Genomic DNA, 18,488 nt, shown 5'->3' on the forward strand with positions numbered 1-18,488 from the left:
TAACCTAGGTCAAATCTACACTGGAGTTGCTTACCAAGAAAACAGTGAATGTTCCTGAGTGGCAGAGTTACAGTTTTGACTTAAATCTATGGCAAGACCTGAAAATGACTGTCTAGCAATGATCAACAACCAATTTGATAGAGCTTGAAGAGTTTTGAAATGAATAAATGGGCAAATGTTGCACAACCCAGGTGTGGAAAGCTCTTAGAGACTTACCCATAAAGACTCACAGCTGTAATCACTGCCAAATGTGCATCTACAAAGTATTGACTCAGGGGTGTGAACACTTATGTAAATTAGATATTTATGTATTTAATTTTCAATACATTTGCAAACATTTCTAAAAACATTTACACTTTGTCATTATTTTGAATTCAGGCTGTAAGCGGTATAAATATTTTCTGAAGGCACTGTATGTACTCCAGATACAGAGGCCAGCCTTTACACTGTAATCTTTCCATCATTACTGTAACATGGTTGACGCACCTTTATTTTGCGCAAGCATTTACTCACCTATCGTGGAAAAATGGATTGAAAATAGTGATCGTTACTTTCACCTCGAAACGGAGAACAGCGTACCCAGCTTTTTTTTACCACTATATATACACTACCAATAAAAATATATACTTTTTGGGTTACTACATGATTCCATGTGTTATTTCATAGTTTTGATGTCTATTCTACAATGTAGAAAATAGTAAAAATAAAGAAAAACCCTTGAATGAGTAGGTGTGTCCAAACTTTTGACTGGTACTGTGTGTGTGTGTGTGTGTGTGTGTATATATATATATATATATATCTCACTGTTCTCATCCTCTAGCTACTGCTGCAGAGGTCAGGGCTGCGGTCAGTGCGTTTTTACATTCTTGAACATTCAATTGAATGGAAACAGTGCTGTACTGAAAGACCAGTATAAAAATGGGGAGGGGTTGGGTTGTGGGTTGTCAGCATGGCCACTGCCCTTTAAATACGCCTCTCGTTGCTTCAAGCCACACCTCACCACACCCACCAAACGTAGCTCAAAGTCTGTTCAAGAACATACAAGAAAGTTTTGGGGAAACATGTCGTTCAGTACAAACCGCTCCACAACGTAGCAAACGTTCAAGTGATCCTAACGCACCTCAGGACTGAACCATCGTCTTGTGGGGGTCAAAGACGTATCGCTTGAATCGGAGGTTGATGTTGATTGGCTGAGTGTCCATCTTGGCCTCTTCCTCTTTGGTTGGTTCCCCCTTAGCCCCACCCTTTCCTTTCTTCTTGGAGGTGGAGGAGAGGAGCTGCTTAGTCTCTAGACTGAGACCCTCTGAAGAGAGGAAAGAGGGAATGGGGAAGAGAGGGAGAGATAAAGAGAAATCATATGAGCATTAGAACTGCTGTTAGTTTATGCAAGTCACTTTTCCCCCTTAAAAAAAAAATGTAAGCAGTGGGGAAGTCCCATTCCTCACATAGGTATTAAACAAATACAAAAATAAAAACATTTAAATTATCAAAATTAAACAAAGGATAGGACAGAGGTAGAGAGAAAACATAGAAGACGGAGTGTGCTGAAATAGCAGTGGGCCAGATTCGTACCCATGCTGCAGCGCTATATGTGATCTGGAGGCACTTTAAAAACAGAACTCCACTAGACCTGTTCTGACTGCTCTCCAGTGGTGACTCAGGGTCAACAGTATGTATCTGCTCTTTAGACTGTTGATGACAGAGATGGAGGAGATGGGAGAGAGAACAGATACACTACATGACCAAAAGTACACTAAGCTCATTGAACATCTCATTCCAATATCATGGGCATTAATATGGAGTTGGTCCCCCCTTTGCTGCTATAACAGCCTCCACTCTTCTGGGAAGGCTTTCCACTAGATGTAACATTGCTGCCGGGACTTGCTTCCATTCAGCCACAAGAGCATTAGTGAGGTCGGGCACTGATGTTGGGCGATTAGGCCTGGCTCGCAGTCGGCGTTCAAATCATCCCAAAGGTGTTCGATGGGGTTGAGGTCAGGGCTCTGTGCAGGCCATTAAAGTTCTTCCATACCGATCTCGACAAACCATTTCTGTATGGACCTCGCTTTGTGCACGGGGACATTGTCATGCTGAAACAGGAAAGGGTCTTCCCCAAACTTTTGCCACAAAGTTGGAATGTCATTGTATGCTGTAGTGTTAAGATTTCCCTTCACTGGAACTAAGGAGCCTAAATCATGAAAAACAGCCCCAGACCATCATTCCTCCTCCACCAAACTTTTAGTTGGCACTGCATTCGGGCAGGTAGCGTTCTCCTGGCATCCGCCAAACTCAGATTCGTCCGTCGGACTGCCAGATGGTTGAAGCGTGATTCATCACTCCAGAGAACGCGTTTCCACTGCTCCATAGTCCAATGGCAGCGAGCTTTACACCACTCTAGCCGATGCTTGGCATTGCGCATGCTGATCTTAGGCTTGTGTGCGGCTGCTCGGCCATGGAAACCCATTTCATGAAGCTCCCGACTAACAGTTCTTGTGCTGATGTCGCTTCCAAAGGCAGTTTGGAAAAAAATCTGTAGTGAATGTTGCAACAGAGGACAGACAATTTTTTCACGCTAAGCACTTCAGCGGTCTCATTCTATGAGCTTGTGTGGCCTACCACTTCGCGGCTGCGCCGTTGTTGCCCCTAGACTTTCACTTCACAATAACAGCACTTACAGTTGACTGGGGCAGTTCTAGCAGAGCAGAAATTTGACGAACAGACTTGTTGGAAAGGTGGTATCCTATGACGGTGCCACGTTGAAAGTCACTGAGCTCTTCAGTAAGGCCATTCCACTGCCAATGTTTGTCTATGGAGATTGCATGGCTGTGTACTCAATTTTATACACCTGTCAGCAACGGGTGTGGCTGAAATAGCCGAATGCACTAATTTGAAGTGGTGTCAACATACTTTTGTATATATAGTGTAGATCTGTTCTGCTCTGCTTAAGAGTAAGAGTGCTGGAGCCACTGTTTCCTGAACTGAACCGCTAACCTCCTGATCCTGCTTCTGATAGCATGAAGAGTGGAGACAAGGGTCATGGTCACGGTCCTGTCTTATCTGACATTTCCAGTCCAGATTGACCATTCCATCACACATGCAACATTGTCCCACCACAGTCATTGTCTCCTTAACTTATTACGTGGTCTTGTCTCACGGTTCCCATTTCACGGTCGTAGAAGAACCATGTCTCTGTCATGGTTCTCTGTGGCGGTCCTGTTCTGGCTGACATTTACACAGGTGTCTGACAGTTCTCAGGCGGTTGGGGACGTGCCGTGGATTCCTCTGGGGCATCTTTTCCTGTGTGTGTGTTTGTTGTTCCGCTCACATGGAACTGAGAAATGTTCCCTGAGCAAACCTCTGCACCGGCTGACCTCGCCTACCCGCGTCACACGGCGCCACCGAGGAGATTGTTATGGTTATGCCAGCATGAGGGTTGTTAGGATTACGAGGATGGATATCTCCGATCTATTCGCTTGGCCTTAGCCCACTTCTTGCTGTCTCTCTCTCTCTCTCTACACACACACACACACACACACACACACTTAGATAAATAGCAGTAAATACAAACTAGAATGAATCCGTGTGATACAGTGTCTAATAAAAACGGTCAAACACAGTTCAACGTTTGAGTAGAATACAACTAATTTACAAACACACACAGTGAATTATCCTCCTAAAGCCACCTTCACACATTTAGAACAAGTTGTTTTATTGATATAAACCACATAATGAAAAACGTGTTCTATCCAGGCTGACATCACGTACACACCTCATACACAAACCACAGTATTCCCCTCTCTTTCTCTGCTCCTTTCCCTCAATCTTTCCCTCCATCTCTCTCTGGAGAGACAGAATAACTGTCTGGTGCCAGGCTGGTGGCCTTTAGGGGCTTGCAGGGGATGAGTTTGGGGTCAGGGCCAGGGGAGGGCGGATAGCAGGGGGGATTGGACAGTGCCGTCTGTGTGAGAAGGGGGAGGTTGTGGAGAGGTCTGGAGGGCCTTCAAATCTAACTAGCCCTCCTCTTTCCATTTCTCCCTCTCTCTGTGGCTTTCTCGGTCTTTAATCATGTGCCATGAAGGGGTGTGAGGGGAGAAGAAAAGAACAACAAGGGAAAGGGAGCACACACACAACACAAACACACCTGGGGTAGCTAGAGGTCAGAGGAACACACAGCAGTGTCATACTATGAGTGTGTATGAGCAATGAGCATACTGAATGTCCCAAGTGACTAGCCAAGTATGTCAGTGTGTATGTAAGAGCATGTGTGTGGGAGTGTGTATGTAAGAGCATGTGTGTGAGAGTGTGTATGTGTATGTGAGTGAGTTGAGAGGATATAGGTAGGGTTCTCTTTCTAAATGTTTTTGTTTTCTCTTCCTGCCCGGCCCGGTGTGGAGCCTAGCTTTGGGTCGGAGGGGAGCGGAGCGACAAGGTAAAATAAACAGGGAGCAGACTTCCCTCGGACACAGAGCTACCCCCAGAGGAATCCTGGGAATGCTGGAGTGGGATTCCCAGCCCACCACTCTAACCACATCCTAATAACGAATGCACTGAGACCAGAGTGAGAGATGCAGGAAAAAAAGAGAAGGCCCCTTTCATGCTTCGGTTGTACTATAAATATAATTGCATAATTCTGACTAATAAACAAATGGAATATGCTTTGGCAACAAATGAGGTAAGAAATCCAAACGATACAGTCCTTATCTTGACTGTTAATAGAGTATAAAAAGGAGAAACACCATAATGAACGTCGGCCGTGGACAGTAGATCACCTGCTGGGTGTCAACGAACAGTGGCAATTCAACATGTAGAATCGCCAGGAAATTTATAGAAAATGATGGGTGGTATCGGATGGTCTGATGGTATCTGATTGTCAGATGTGATAGGACGCCCATCCGCTGCAATATCTGATGGTAAGATGTGATAGGACACCCATGGGTCCGCTGCTTTTAACCGATTGTCGGCGCAGTCCGTTTCTTCCTTAACAGATTCATACAGCACGTCTACCTTTACCTCCAGCCCCACCACTACTTACCTGGCACCCGGATCTTAAACTTGCCGCTCTGTCCGAAGCCGCCCTCAATGATCCCAGTCTCGCCGGTGGACAGCGTGACCTTTAACCCCACAAACAGCTGCAGGTTGGTCTCCTTCTTGAACAGGTTTCTCCCAATCACAGTGTAGTCATCTGTCACCTGACCAGAGAAGAGGAAGAAGGAGACATGAGGGGCACCAATGACAGATACAAGGAAATAATTTAAGAAAATTGAAAATATAATTAATATGTAATAAACCTAAATAATAGTATTATTAAATGAACAGCTTCCAGTTAATGATGAAAGCAAATAACACAAGTGGAACATATCCTAAAATGATCCAGCATATCCTTTAATGATTTCTTGAGGCTGACAGTATAAACAGAGAGGTCAGTGGGTGATTTTTATGTTCCTTTCTCTGATTTAACACACACTGGTGCATGACCTTGTGTTACCATGCTGCCACTCTGTCGCCATAGTGGGGGGTGGAGGGGTGGCTGACCCCACCACGACACTGTTCTGTACCCCGTCCCAATCCAACGAGCCACATTCCCCTAGGCCTGCCGCCCGTCTGTCTGTCTGTATCTCCTCTTTCATTCCTCTACACATTTTTCTTCTGTTTGTTGTTTGTATTTTCTCTCCATCACTGAGACTCTCTCAACCGTCACTGATCCGATAAAGGGAGGGCACCGCTCTGTCTCTCTACTTCTCCCCCTCTGTCCCTTCCTTCCCGCTCTCTTTCCTTAACCCTCCCTCCTTCGCTCCCTTTCTCTCTCTGACGTTGGGTTCTGACTGAAGCGTGACCACTGATAAGCTACAGTTGGTACACATGTCAGACACACTGGGACAAAGGCATGACTTAAAGACACAGTCATATCTCAAACATTCAAACATCTCAGGTATGTGTCCTCTTAGAAGACAAAAAACAAACAGGACTTCCTCATTATGTGAGGGAACCCACACACACCCCCATGAACGGAGTCTGAGAGGGTCAACCTCAGGGTCAAGGACTGCTGTGTAACTGTGGGGCTGGCTGTCGACAGCCTGAGGTGCTAACAGCAGTAAAACTTGTCCACACACTTGACCTCTGACCTGTTAGCGACCCTGACAGAGGGTGTGTACACACAGACACACTGCTGGCTGCTGCTGGGTGGCAGACAACACTCAAACAGACAGAGACAGACACAGAAAGACAGGAGCAACAAGAGGCAGATAAGACTCTTATGAGCCAAAAGGGGGAAGACAAACTGAGGAACAACAGAATTAAATGACAAAAAGATATTACAAGAGTGAGATGGAGCCAGGGAGAAAGAGGGTAAAGGTCAGAGACAAAAAAACATTACGGCTCGAGGACACAAAGAGAGAGAAAGAAGAAAAAAAAGAGCAGAGAGAGCAGAGAGCAGAGAGAGCGAAGAGCAGAGAAAGAGAGAGCGCAGAGAGAGCAGAGAGAGCGCGAAGAGAGCAGAGAGCAGAGAAAGAGAGAGCAGAGAGAGCGAAGAGAGCAGAGAGCAGAGAGAGCGAAGAGAGCAGAGAAAGAGAGAGAGCAGAGAGAGAGCAGAGGCTAGAGTGTGGGTCTGGGAGAATGCAGAGTCATATGGGTATATTCCTGTGCCACTCAGGTGTGTCCAAACAGCACCAGTCTGTCTGGCTGCTGCCACTGGCATCAGAGGGCCACACGCCTGTGTCACATCCCAGCACAGGCCAAGGCCCCGCATACCTCTCCACGCCTCCCTCCCGCACCGCCCCAGGGACTCTGTGTGTGTGCACAATGGGAGCTCAGTCCCTGCAACACGCTCCAGCACCACCAGCAACGAAAAATCCAAACAAGGACCAGAGAGAGAGAGGGAGAAGAGGGGTGAGAGAGAGGGCAAAGGAGCAAGGACAGAGATCCATGAAGGGTGATGGGAGGGGAGGGTGTACAGACTATTAGGGGAGTCAGAGAGAGGCGAGCAGGGCGTCCACTCACCCTCTCCACCTGTCCCTCCTTGTGTTTGGTCTTGTAGATGTGTAGTCTGGGTAGTGTAGTCTCAGAGTAGTTCTTCCCCTCAAAGCCCTCCAGCAGACGACCCTGGAACGCCAGCCGGCACGCGTTGGCGTGGATGTCTGTGTCCAGCTTGGAGCCAATCACCAGGCAGAGAGAGGGACATGTGACCGGTCGCTCAAACTCCAGCAGCGCCCACTGCTCCGGGTCTGACCCAGCCCCTCCGGCCGCCCGCTGGCCAATCACATACTCGTCCTGGTGGAAGTACTCCCGGTCAAAGGAAAAAGGTTTGCTCAGGGGGCTGGGGTCTGGCTGAGGGGAGTGGGGGTCGGAGGGAGGTGGTTGGGGGTCCGTGGTGGGGGTCTGGGGGCTTCCTCCAGGGGGCAGACCGAAGAACGTGACCCTGGCCATGACAGTCTCATGGCCCACGGTGATGTGGAACTTGGCTCGGGTGGCCAGGGAACCCTTGAAGTAGCCAATCTTTCTGACGGAGATGAGGGCTGCGTGGAGGGTGTGTAGGGATCCAGGGGTACACACCACCCCCCGTTCTAGTAATTTGGGGTCAAACTGGGTCACACACACGCCCACGCGGTCACCCTGCATGGCCCCAGACACCGGCAGCCGGAACATCTGAATTGACTTCACTTTCTTGGTCACCTAGGGGTTAAAGGACAAACACAGAGAGACAATCAAACTAACCTACTCTTATTGTTTGTTGTGTTGTTGTGTGAGGGAGAGTGGGTGAGTATGGTCGGTGTGGCCTAACCACCATTCTTCTCTGACACTGAATGCTGAGACAAGCCTGCTGGTTTTTCCAGGCTTTTGCTGCCACCTGATGGAGGATGTTATAATGACACCAGTTGATAGTAAGGTTCAATACAATAAGCTGGTGTTTAGACTAGGCTGGCCTACAAACAAGTGTGAGTGACTGCATCTGGTCTAAATTAGTCAGCTCCTGTACTGTCAATCCCCACCCCTCCTCCCCAGTCTCCCCATCCTGCTCCCTCCAAAAACACACAGACACATCCTCCACCCCCACACTACCATCCCTCTTTCCTTCCCTCCTCCTCCAGTCAACTTATGAACTCCGTAGCTTCTACTCCAGCCTTGTGCTGTCCAGGTCATCTGAATCAGGGTTCTTCTACTGCATCAACGATTCTCCACCTTTCTGGAAGCAGGGACTATGAGCATGCCATGGTTCTAATTTTAGTTAATGTGGTCCTATAAAGTGACAAACAATAGTATGAACTAAAACCACTTTAACTAAAAATAGAACTAATTAAATTGACTAACGCGCTATAATAATCAGCAATATCACAAATAATTGTTGCTGGTCAATAGACTTAGCAGATTGAGAACCACTGATCAAGACTTTCAGTGGTCATGCAAATCAATGTTCTGTGGTCAGTGACCGTACCTTGAGCGATGGGATCTCCACGGTGTCGTTGACAGCTAGCGCCCCCTGTAGAATAGTTCCGGTCATGACTGTGCCCTGACCGCGGATGGAGAAGCAGTGGTCCACGGCCATCAGCAGGGCTCCCCCCGGGTCTCTGTGAGGGAGGTACGTCTGGATCTTCAACAGCTAGGGGAGACACACATACGGAGCAAAGTCAAAACTGCTGTCATAACATTGTACGGTCATCGTAGGCATGAGTATGATTCAGGCTAGTCACACACAGAGCAGAGGGCCAGTCCTATTCAGAACCATATCTTAGTGTTGAGTCTGTGTATCCTGTGGTTTCATAAACACTTCCTGACAGTGTCTCGTGTTTTAATCATAGGGCAGAACTCCCTGACCTATGACAGTGTCTGTCATATACCTCTTTGTTCTAGGATATCTACCTTTTACAGTATCATTTCAATTAAGGATACTGTATGTATCATTGAAAGTATCTCCACACCAGTCAGAATAGCAACGTGGAACGTTCAGGCTGCTGCACAGACACTATGGAAGCTCTAGTCTAGAGCGCCTGGTAATAATGTGTTGGAGAGCATTTAACTCTCTAAATGGTTAAACTAGTGAGAAATATATGGTGATTATTGTAAAAATCTGTGAGTTTGCTTCATTAACAATAATGCTAAATTAAGATATAGCATTTTTTAGCCACATTTAATTAATTTACATTACGCTACTTTCCATGATGTGGACAGTATGTGTTACTAGATTACACAAGCTCACGTTTTACGATTACACAAGATCACTTAAATAACAGCCAAACTTTGTCAGCGTTGATATCATATGCCGGGTCGTTATTCATTTAAGTTAAATAACAAAGTAACTGATTTGTTTCTTCCCCGTGTCGGCAGCCTCCCAGAATCTCCATCCGACATTCCAAAATGTAGACCACTGTCTGTAGCAAATTCTCTTATAACTAGTGATATAAAAAATATTCTCAGACTCAGTGTGGCCTTTGAATAGTGTTAGTTCAAACAGCACCTACAACCCAAACGTTGCCTCGCTCTATTGATTTCAATTTGGTACAGATATGAGTGATTAAAGGGATACTTCGGGTTGTTGACAATTCATCTATTTCCCCAGAGTCAGATGAACTTGTGGATACCATTTTTATGTCTCTGTGTCCAGTATGAAGGAAGTTAAGAGGTAGTTTCGTGAGCCAATGCTAACTAGCGTTAGCGCAATGACTGGAAATCTATGGGTATCTACTAGCATGCTATCCACAAGTTCATCTGACTCCGGGGAAGTAGACAAAGGACCTCATTGACAAAATCCCGAAGTATCCCTTTAACAAAATAAAAAATGTAACTGGATGTTTTCTACAAGTTGTCCTATAACCAGTGATACAGCATACCAGATAATGTGTTTTTTCAGTAGTGTTCAATCAGGACGTGCAACCTGACTACCCCCTCTCGTTCTATTGATTTCAACGTGATATTGATTATGAGTGATTGGCAAATAAGTGTTGCGTTTCTCTTTCCATTTTGGCGAACCCCAAATCAAAATGCATCACTCCAAAATGTATCTGGCTGTCTTCATCAGGTTGTCCTCTAACCAGTGATGTAAACAATATTTCCAGTTCCTGTGTGTTTTTTGTTGCGCATATTCCTGATTTCCCCCCTAATCAATATGAGTGATTTATTGCCACTTGTCAAACCAAAAGGGTTTTTGGTGCATATGCAGTTTATAAGGTTCTCGTTGATAGAAAATACAAGTAATATGATTATTATTGTGGTACATGTATGTGTAGGTAGTACATTTTATGTTTAGGTTTTCAATATATGACAAACTGTTTTTGCATCTATTGATTATTGATTTGGACACTTCAAAACGGTGTTGACATTTGGCTATTTATCAAAAGTTATTGTCAACAGGAATCAGCTACAGCATAATTTTCAATGTATGTTTTAGGAATAAAAATGTTTGCTTTCAACATTAATTTCCAATAGTATTCTAATTAACCAGGTACAAACTGCTGAATGAGTCCAAAAACGTGCTGTGATTAATTTATTTTGATGATATACCAGAAATCGTGAAAATGGGTTTGTCCTGTCTAGTCAGAATATTAACCAAAACCGCTAACAGTGCAGGCACATCCTTGGTCACCAGTGTGTTCAGGGTCTTTACCTCTATTAGGTCAGGCACTCCCTGGGGCTCCTCTGTTTCAGGACCAACAGGCTTCGCTGCCACGGCAATCACAGGACAGTCTTTAAATCTGGCCAACAGGGGATGAAACGAGGGTTAGAATGACTATGTGTGTGTGTGTGTGTGTGTGTGTGTGTGTTACCTGGTGTTCTCCAGGGTCTTGTGCAGTCTCTTGGTCATCTTGTCGATGGCGGTCTGTCTCTTGTTGGGCGGCAGCAGGTCAGTCTTGTTGAGAATGACCACCATGCGGGGGCAGGTCAGCTCTCCTATCAGCAGACACTCTGCTGTCTGGGTCTGGATCCCCTTCACCACGTCTACCACCAGCATCATCAGGTCTATGATCTGAGCCCCTGGAACACACACACACACGCACAATTAGATGTATGCTATAGACTTGTCAATAATAAACACCCCAGTCCAAAACTACTGCAGTGAAATGATTGCACACACTCAGCACTGCATGGTTACAGCTGATCTACACAGGACTCTTGGAGGGCCATATGACCAAAGTCATAAGTTGAGCAACAGGAACAGAAACAGATAACCAAGAATAACAACAGAACAAGAAGAGCGGGAAAGAGGAGGGAGGGTACAAAGGGATGTAAAGAAGGGAGAAGGGCTAGAGGGCTGAAATTAGAGCCTCAGCTCGCTTGGTTGTCTTTCCTCCCTCTTTTCTTTCCCTCACTTTGGCAGTCTTTCTTTCCTGTGCTCCCCTCTTTTCTCTGCCTCTCTTTGGCTCTCTTTCTTTCCTGTGCTCTCCCCATTGGGGACAGGAGGGGAAGCTTATTACATACCCCGTTCCCCACACCTTCCTTCCGCCCTAATCCACAGCATGTGCCATCCACAGGGACACACTGGCTTTATATAGCAAACTACCAGCCATATACACTGACACAGGCTGCACTCCTGTGTGTGTGTGTGTGTGTGTGTGTGTGTGTGTGTGTGTATTCGCCTTATCCTGCTTTCCTTCAACTGTGACTCCCCCTGTTCTCTTCTCACCCTCACCTCTCAGGCCTGTCCTCCTCTTACAGGATACATATTGTCAACCCTACAAACACTCATTAGGAGTGAGAAGAGAGAGAGAAGGGGAATAGCAGCAAGAACAAAGAGAGGGGGAATGAGTAAGCAGGGTTCAACTGAGCTGTAAGGATAAGGAAGTCTCTTGTCCTCCTGGAATGTTGAATCCATTCCTCCTCGCTCTCCTCCTTGCAAAGCCACAGGCTAGTGGAGGGGCCAGTCAGTCAGTGTGCGTTAACCTTGTAATGGCTGCTTTGCATGGTTGATTCAAGAAATACATTATATTTGTATGGGTGGTTGTGTAGTCTTTATTCTGCAGTCCTCAGTCGCCCTCTGCTGGCTGGATCTAGAGTTGAACTCTGACAGCACTTTCATGAGTTCACAGACAGTGTAGTAAGCTCTACAGTATAGGAAGTTACCACCCTCAATCAATTATCCATGAACATGTTGTCCTTATCTGATAAAGTCATTGTATGTTGCCACTTGCCATTCCTGTACATGGCTGTCAAACTCAGGGCTAGAGTACCAGCAGCCATCAGACAGCTGACTGGCCCGTTTCATTTCCCAACCAAGAGCCATGGGATTACAGGCAACATCCGCAATGAAGGAAACTAATCCGGACGCATATAAGGAATCCATAAAAAAGGCAAAGCGTCAATACAGGACTAAGATCGAATCATACTACACCAGCTCTGACACTCGTCTGATGTGTCAGGGCTTGCAAACTATCACGGATGACAAAAAGAAACCCAGCTGTCCAACATCATAGTGCCCTCCAAGTTCATCACTAAGCTCAGGACACTGGGACTGAACACTTCCCTCTGCAACTGGATGCTGGACTTCGCAACCGGCAATAGCTTGACATTCGACCGCAAGGCGCTACAGAGGGTAGTGCGTACGACCCAGTACATCACTAGGGCTGAGCTCCCTGTCATCCAGGACCTCTATAACAGGCAGTGTCAGAGGAAGGTCCTACAAATTCTCAAAGATTCCATCCACCCAAGTCACAGACTGTTCTCTCTGCTACTGCACGGCAAGTGGTACTGATGCACCAAGACCGGAACCAACAGGACCCTGAACAGCTTCTACCCCCAAGCCATAAGATTACTCAATAATTAACCAAATAGCTACCCGGACTATCTGCATTGACCCTCTTTGCACTAATTATTTTGACTCTTCACATACGCTACTGTTTATTACCTATCCTATTGCCTAGTCACTTTACCTCTACCTATATGTACATAAGGTAAGTATTCAGACCCCTTGACTTTTTCCATATTGTTACGTTACAGCATTATTCTAAAATGGATTAAATAGTTTCCCCCCCACACATATTTTTTTTAAAAATGTATTACAAATAAAGAAACGGAAATAACACATTTAAATAAGTATTCAGACCCTTTACTCAGTACTTTGTTGAAGCACCTTTGGCAGCGATTACAGCCTCGAGTCATCTTGGGTATGACGCTACAAGCTTGGCACACCTGTATTTGGCGAGTTTCTCCCATTCTTCTCTGCAGATTCTCTCAAGCTCTGTCAGGATGGATGGGGAGCGTCGCTGCACAGCTATTTTCAGGTCTCTCCAGAGATGATCGATCGAGTTCAAGTCCGGACTCTGGATGGGCCACTCAAGGACATTCAGAGACTTGTCCCGAAGCCACTCCTGCATTGTCTTGGCTGTGTACTAAGGGTCGTTGTCCTGTTGGAAGGTGAACCTTTGCCCCATGCAGAGGCCTGGAGCAGGTTTTCATCAAGGTTTCCCTGTCCTTTGCTCTGTTAATCTTTCCCTCAAACCCGACTAATCTGCCAGTCCCTGCAACTGAAAAACATCCCCACAGCATGATGCTGCCACCACCATGGTTCACCGTAGGGATGGTGCCAGGTTTCCTCCAGACGTGATGCTTGGCATTCAGGCCAAAGAGTTCAATCTTGGTTTCATCAGACCAGAGGATCTTGTTTCTCATGGTCTGAGAGTCCTTTAGGTGCCTTTAGGCAAACTCCAAGCGGGCTGTCATGTGCCTTTTCCTGAGGAGAGGCCTCCGTCTGGCAACTCTACCATAAAGGCCTGATTGGTGGAGTGCTGCAGAGATGGTTGTCCTTCTGGAAGGTTATCCCATCTCCACAGAGGAACTCTGGAGCTCAGTCAGAGTGACCATCATGTTCTTGGTCACCTCCCTGACCAAGGCCCTTCTCCACCGATTGCTCAGTTTGGCCGGGCGGCCAGCTCTAGGAAGAGTCTTGGTGGTTCCAAACTTCTTCCATTTAAGAATGATGGAGGCCACTGTGTTCTTGGGGACCTTCAATGCTGCATATTTTTGGTACCCTTCCGCAGATCTGTGGCTAGACACAATCCTGTCTCGGAGCTCTACGGACAATTCCTTCGACCTCATGGCTTGCTTTTTGCTCTGACATGCACTGTCAACTGTGAGACCTTACATAGACAGGTGTGTGCCTTTCCAAATAATGTCCAATCAATTGAATTTACCACAGGTGAACTCCAATCAAGTTGTAGAAACATCTCAAGGATGATCAATGGAAACAGGATGCACCTGAGCTCAATTTTTAGTCTCATAGCAAAGGGTCTGAATGCATATTGAAATACGGTATTGCTGTTTTTTTATTTTTAATACATTTGCAAAAAAATCGAAAAACCTGTTTTCGCTTTGTGATTATGGGTTATTGTGTGTAGATTGACGCGGGGGAAAAAACAATTTAATCCATTTTAGAATAAGGCTGTAACGTAACAAAATGTGGAAAAAGTCAAGGGGTCTGAATACTTTCCGAATGCACTGCATCTACCTCAATTACCTCGTACCCCTGCATATCGACTCAGTACCCTGTGTATATAGCCAAGTTATCGCTACTAATTGTGTATTTATTCTTCATGTTTATATATAAATAAAAGTATGTGGACACCCCTTCAAATTAGTGGATTCGACTATTTCAGCCACACCCGTTGCTGACAGGTGTATAAAATCGAGCACACTGCCATGCAATCTCCATAGACAAACATTGGCAGTAGAATAGCCTTACTGAAGAGCTCAGTGACTTTCAACGTGGCACCGCCATAGGATGCCACTTTTCCAACAAGTCATTGCGTTAAACTTCTGCCCTGCTAGAGCTGCCCCTGTCAATTGTAAGAATTGTTACTGTTAAGTGGAAACATCTAGGAGCAACAACGGCTCAGTGGTAGGCCAAGATGGGGTAGCAGTGCGGTCGTGTACTCTGTAGTGTGTCCGTGTAAATAGCCTGTTTTTTGTTTTTTTCGTGTAATATATATATATATATATATATATATATATATATATATATATATATATATATATATATATATATATATATATATATATATATATATATATATATATATCAGACACTTTTCATCCTTCTACTAAATATACTTTCCTGCAAACCGCCTCACTCAATATGGAACGGATTCTATTATTTACTTACCTTTTATCCAGAATCTCCAGTTGAAACTAGCTAGCCAGCTAACTAGCTACTTGCTATTAGCCACCGTTAGCGGTTTCACCCAGAACATCAGGGCCCGTATCCTTAAAGATTCTGAGAATCCTCTCAGAGAGCTCCTAACTTAACCTAAAAATTCCTTGCCAGGAGTTTTAGCTTAGAAGTGATTCCAGAACATTTTCAGTGAACTCTGAGCCAGGAATGGATGAAAAATCCTATCTTAGTGAGGAGGTGTGGTTGACCCCGTTGCTAGGTATGAGTCATCATTTCAAAAGCCGTGATTGGTTGATCCTACAAGTTTGATGAAAATGAACTTTTGGTGATAATGAGCAAAGGATGTACCCTCAAATCAATAAACATAATTATACACTCTAATCTTATGCAGACTATAATTGTAAATAATATTTCACATTCAAGAAAATATCTGGAAAATGAATAGTAAGCTGTAGGGGTTATAGCCTAACATTAGAATCTAAAATATGTGAAAACTTAAGCTCATTACACCCTGTTCAAATAATGATTTGTGTCTAATTTGCTCATATTAATATCCTAGCTGGCACATAGCGTCTCTCAAAAAGCTGTCTGATGCCACTCTCGGAGAGCATTCTCGCATCATGTGTGGAGCCTGGCCATTTAGCCACAATGTCCAAAATCTTCCAGGCCGCATTGAACACTATTTGCACATTGATGCTGTGGAAATTCTTCCTGTTAACAAAGACAGCCTCGTCCTCTGATGGCGCAATTATTCTCACATGTGTTCCATCAATTACACCCACAACGCCAGGGAATCCTGCAATGTCCATAAATGCCCTTTTATGTGTGTGTAAAGTGCGGGCATCCAGCGGGAATGAAACAAATTGTGTCACAATATTAGGTTGTGACAAAGCTGTCAGTGTTTGGGTGATGACTCTGCTGACGGAGGATTGGGACAGACCCAAGTCATCACTGCTGCATTGTTGCATTTTCCCTGTTGCCAAATACCTCAGGGTTGTGATTACTTTCTTCTCCGGTGTAATAGCGTTGTGGCGTCGAGTTGGTGAAGTAATTGCATCTCTAAGGAGATCCACCACAAACATGATTCCTGCACGATCCAATCTGTAGCGTCTCAATAATTCCCTGTCATCCAGTGTTTGCAGGACATCTCTCCTGCCTCCTCTGTTGGCCATTTTGTGCAGCTGCTTAGGGTAACTCCTAAGCCACTAAAAGTCCTCTTCCCTGCTCTTAGCAGATCTCGCCTTAGGAGCCCTTTTAAGCGCTAGGACTCTTGAGGAATAGCTTTTATATTAACTGGGATTTTCGTGTCACTTTTAGGGGAAATTCTAAGAAAACGTCATGCCTCTGAGAATTTTCTTAGAATTTGGCCGCTAGGAGCCACTTTTTGCACAAAAATTCTTTAGAGATACGGGCCCAGATTTTCTGCCGGAATAACTGAATCTTTGGACCTTAACACCGGATCGCAACTAGCTAGCCGCAACCGAATGGATGATGCTGTTGGCTAAATCACCACTGCCCCCGAAGCAAGCACCAGTTAGCCTTGAGCTAGCCTCAAGCCAGGCACATATCCCGGCTATCTACCTCTCGGTCTACTGGACGGGAGTAGCCAGCTAACTAGCTACTTGCTATTAGCCACCGTTAGTGGTTTTTCACCATTGTCCGTGGCCTGCACTACCTACCAGCCAGCTCTAGCCTGGACTATTATCGGCCAGTCTGCACTGTCTGCACAGCGCGTTATTGACCCAGAACATACCGGATTTTCTGCCGGAATCACTGAATCACTGGACCTTTAACACCGGATCATCGCAACTAGCTAGCTGCAACCGAATGGATGTGGTTGTTGGCTAATCAGCCTTGAGCTAGCCTCGAGTCAGGCCCATCTCCCGGCTATCTACCCCTCTGTCAACCGGACGGGACTTCCTAGTGTTGACACGGAGCCCCGCCGATCCATCACGACTGGTTTGCCAACGTAATCGTCTGTGGTTTCAACAGGCTTCCCGTTGCGACGACCACGAAGATCCATCTGCTAGCCCCGGCCCGCTAGCACACGCAATTCAACAGCCGTGCTTCCTGCTCGCCTGTGCTGTAGCACCAATTTGAACTGCTCTCGGACTCACATATTGCTGTTCACTGGACCTTATGATCACTCAGCTGCACAGCTGATGCCTGCTGGACTGTTCCTTTTACACAGTACCCTGTCCTGTTTATCTGTTTAGCCTCAGCCCAAACTTTCATCGCCAGTTGTTGTCTTAGCTCTCTTGAATAACACCTGTGATTGCTTTATGCCTCTCTCCCATGTCAATATGCCTTGCCTATTGCTGTTCCAGTTGGCTCTTATTATACCATTTCACTGTAGAGCCCCAAGTCCCTCTCAAACTGCCTCAAATAGCTCCTTCGTTCCACCCCCCATACACGCGGAGACCGGCTCAATCGGTGCCTCCAGTGATGCCATCTCTTTCATTGTTACCCAATGCTTAGGTTTACCTCCACTGTACTCATATCCTTCCATATCCTTGTCTGTACATAATGCACTGAATCTATTCTACAACGCCCGGAAATCTGCCCCTTTAATTCTCTGTACCCAACGCACTAGAAGACCAGTTCTTAAAGCCTTTAGCCATATCCTTATTCTAGTCCTCCTCTGTTCCTCTGGTGATGTAGAGGTTAACCCCTGCAGCCCCCAGTATCACTCCTACTCCCCAGGCGCTATCATTTGTTGACTTCTGTAACCGTAAAAGCCTTGGCTTCTTGCACGTTAACATCAGAAGCCTCCTCCCTAAGTTTGAGTTATTCACTGCGTTAGCACACTCCGCCAACCCTGATGTTCTAGCAGTGTCTGAATCCTGGTTTAGGAAGGCCACCAAAAATTCAGAAATGTCCATCCCCAAATACAACATTTTCCACCTAGATAGAACTGCCAAAGGGGGTGGGGTTGCAATCTACTGTAGAGATAGCCTGCAGAGCTCTATCATACTATCCAGGTCTGTGCCCAAACAGTTTGAGCTCCTACTTCTAAAAATCCACCTTTCCAGAAATAAGTCTCTCACTGTTGCCGCTTGCTACAGACACCCCTCAGCCCCCAGCTGTGCCCTGGACACCATATGTGAATTGATTGCCCCCCATCTATCCTCAGAGTTCGTACTGCTTGGTGACCTAAACTGGGATATGCCTAACACCACGGCCATCCTACAGTCCAAACTAGATGCCCTAAATCTCACAAATTATCAAGGAACCTACCAGGTACAACCCTAAATCTGTAAACATGGGCACCCTCATAGATATCATCCTGACCTTCTAAATACACCTCCGTTGTCTTCAACCAGGATCTGAGCGATCACTGCCTTATTGCCTGCGTCCGTAACAGGTCCGCGGTCAAACGACCACCCCTCATCACTGT

General features: G+C 45.8%; 1 protein-coding gene across 1 annotated transcript; it reads right to left on the minus strand.

Annotated features, from left to right (window-relative positions):
* Positions 1 to 733: 733 nt before the first annotated feature.
* LOC121575237 (selenocysteine-specific elongation factor-like) lies at positions 734 to 10,994 on the minus strand. The gene is made up of 6 exons (XM_045223252.1): positions 10,755 to 10,994; positions 10,595 to 10,682; positions 8,429 to 8,593; positions 6,997 to 7,668; positions 5,033 to 5,189; positions 734 to 1,303 (listed from the first exon to the last, which is right to left on the minus strand). Exons 1-6 carry the CDS (start codon positions 10,940 to 10,942, stop codon positions 1,122 to 1,124), a joined length of 1,452 nt encoding a protein of 483 aa, XP_045079187.1. The 5' UTR covers positions 10,943 to 10,994; the 3' UTR covers positions 734 to 1,121.
* Between the last annotated feature and the right edge of the window lie 7,494 nt (positions 10,995 to 18,488).

Source organism: Coregonus clupeaformis, chromosome 10 (assembly GCF_020615455.1).
Source record: "Coregonus clupeaformis isolate EN_2021a chromosome 10, ASM2061545v1, whole genome shotgun sequence".
NCBI lineage: Eukaryota > Metazoa > Chordata > Actinopteri > Salmoniformes > Salmonidae > Coregonus > Coregonus clupeaformis.

Bases quoted from the DNA above. Each gene is read 5' to 3' on its own strand.
- LOC121575237 (XM_045223252.1), bottom strand. From the start codon at position 10,942: ATGATGCTGGTGGTAGACGTGGTGAAGGGGATCCAGACCCAGACAGCA. The intron at 8,594-10,594 runs GTAAAGACCCTG...TGTCTCCCCTAG, and splicing joins GAGTGCCTGACCTAATAGAG to CTGTTGAAGATCCAGACGTA. The intron at 7,669-8,428 runs GTACGGTCACTG...TTTAACCCCTAG, and splicing joins TGGAGATCCCATCGCTCAAG to GTGACCAAGAAAGTGAAGTC.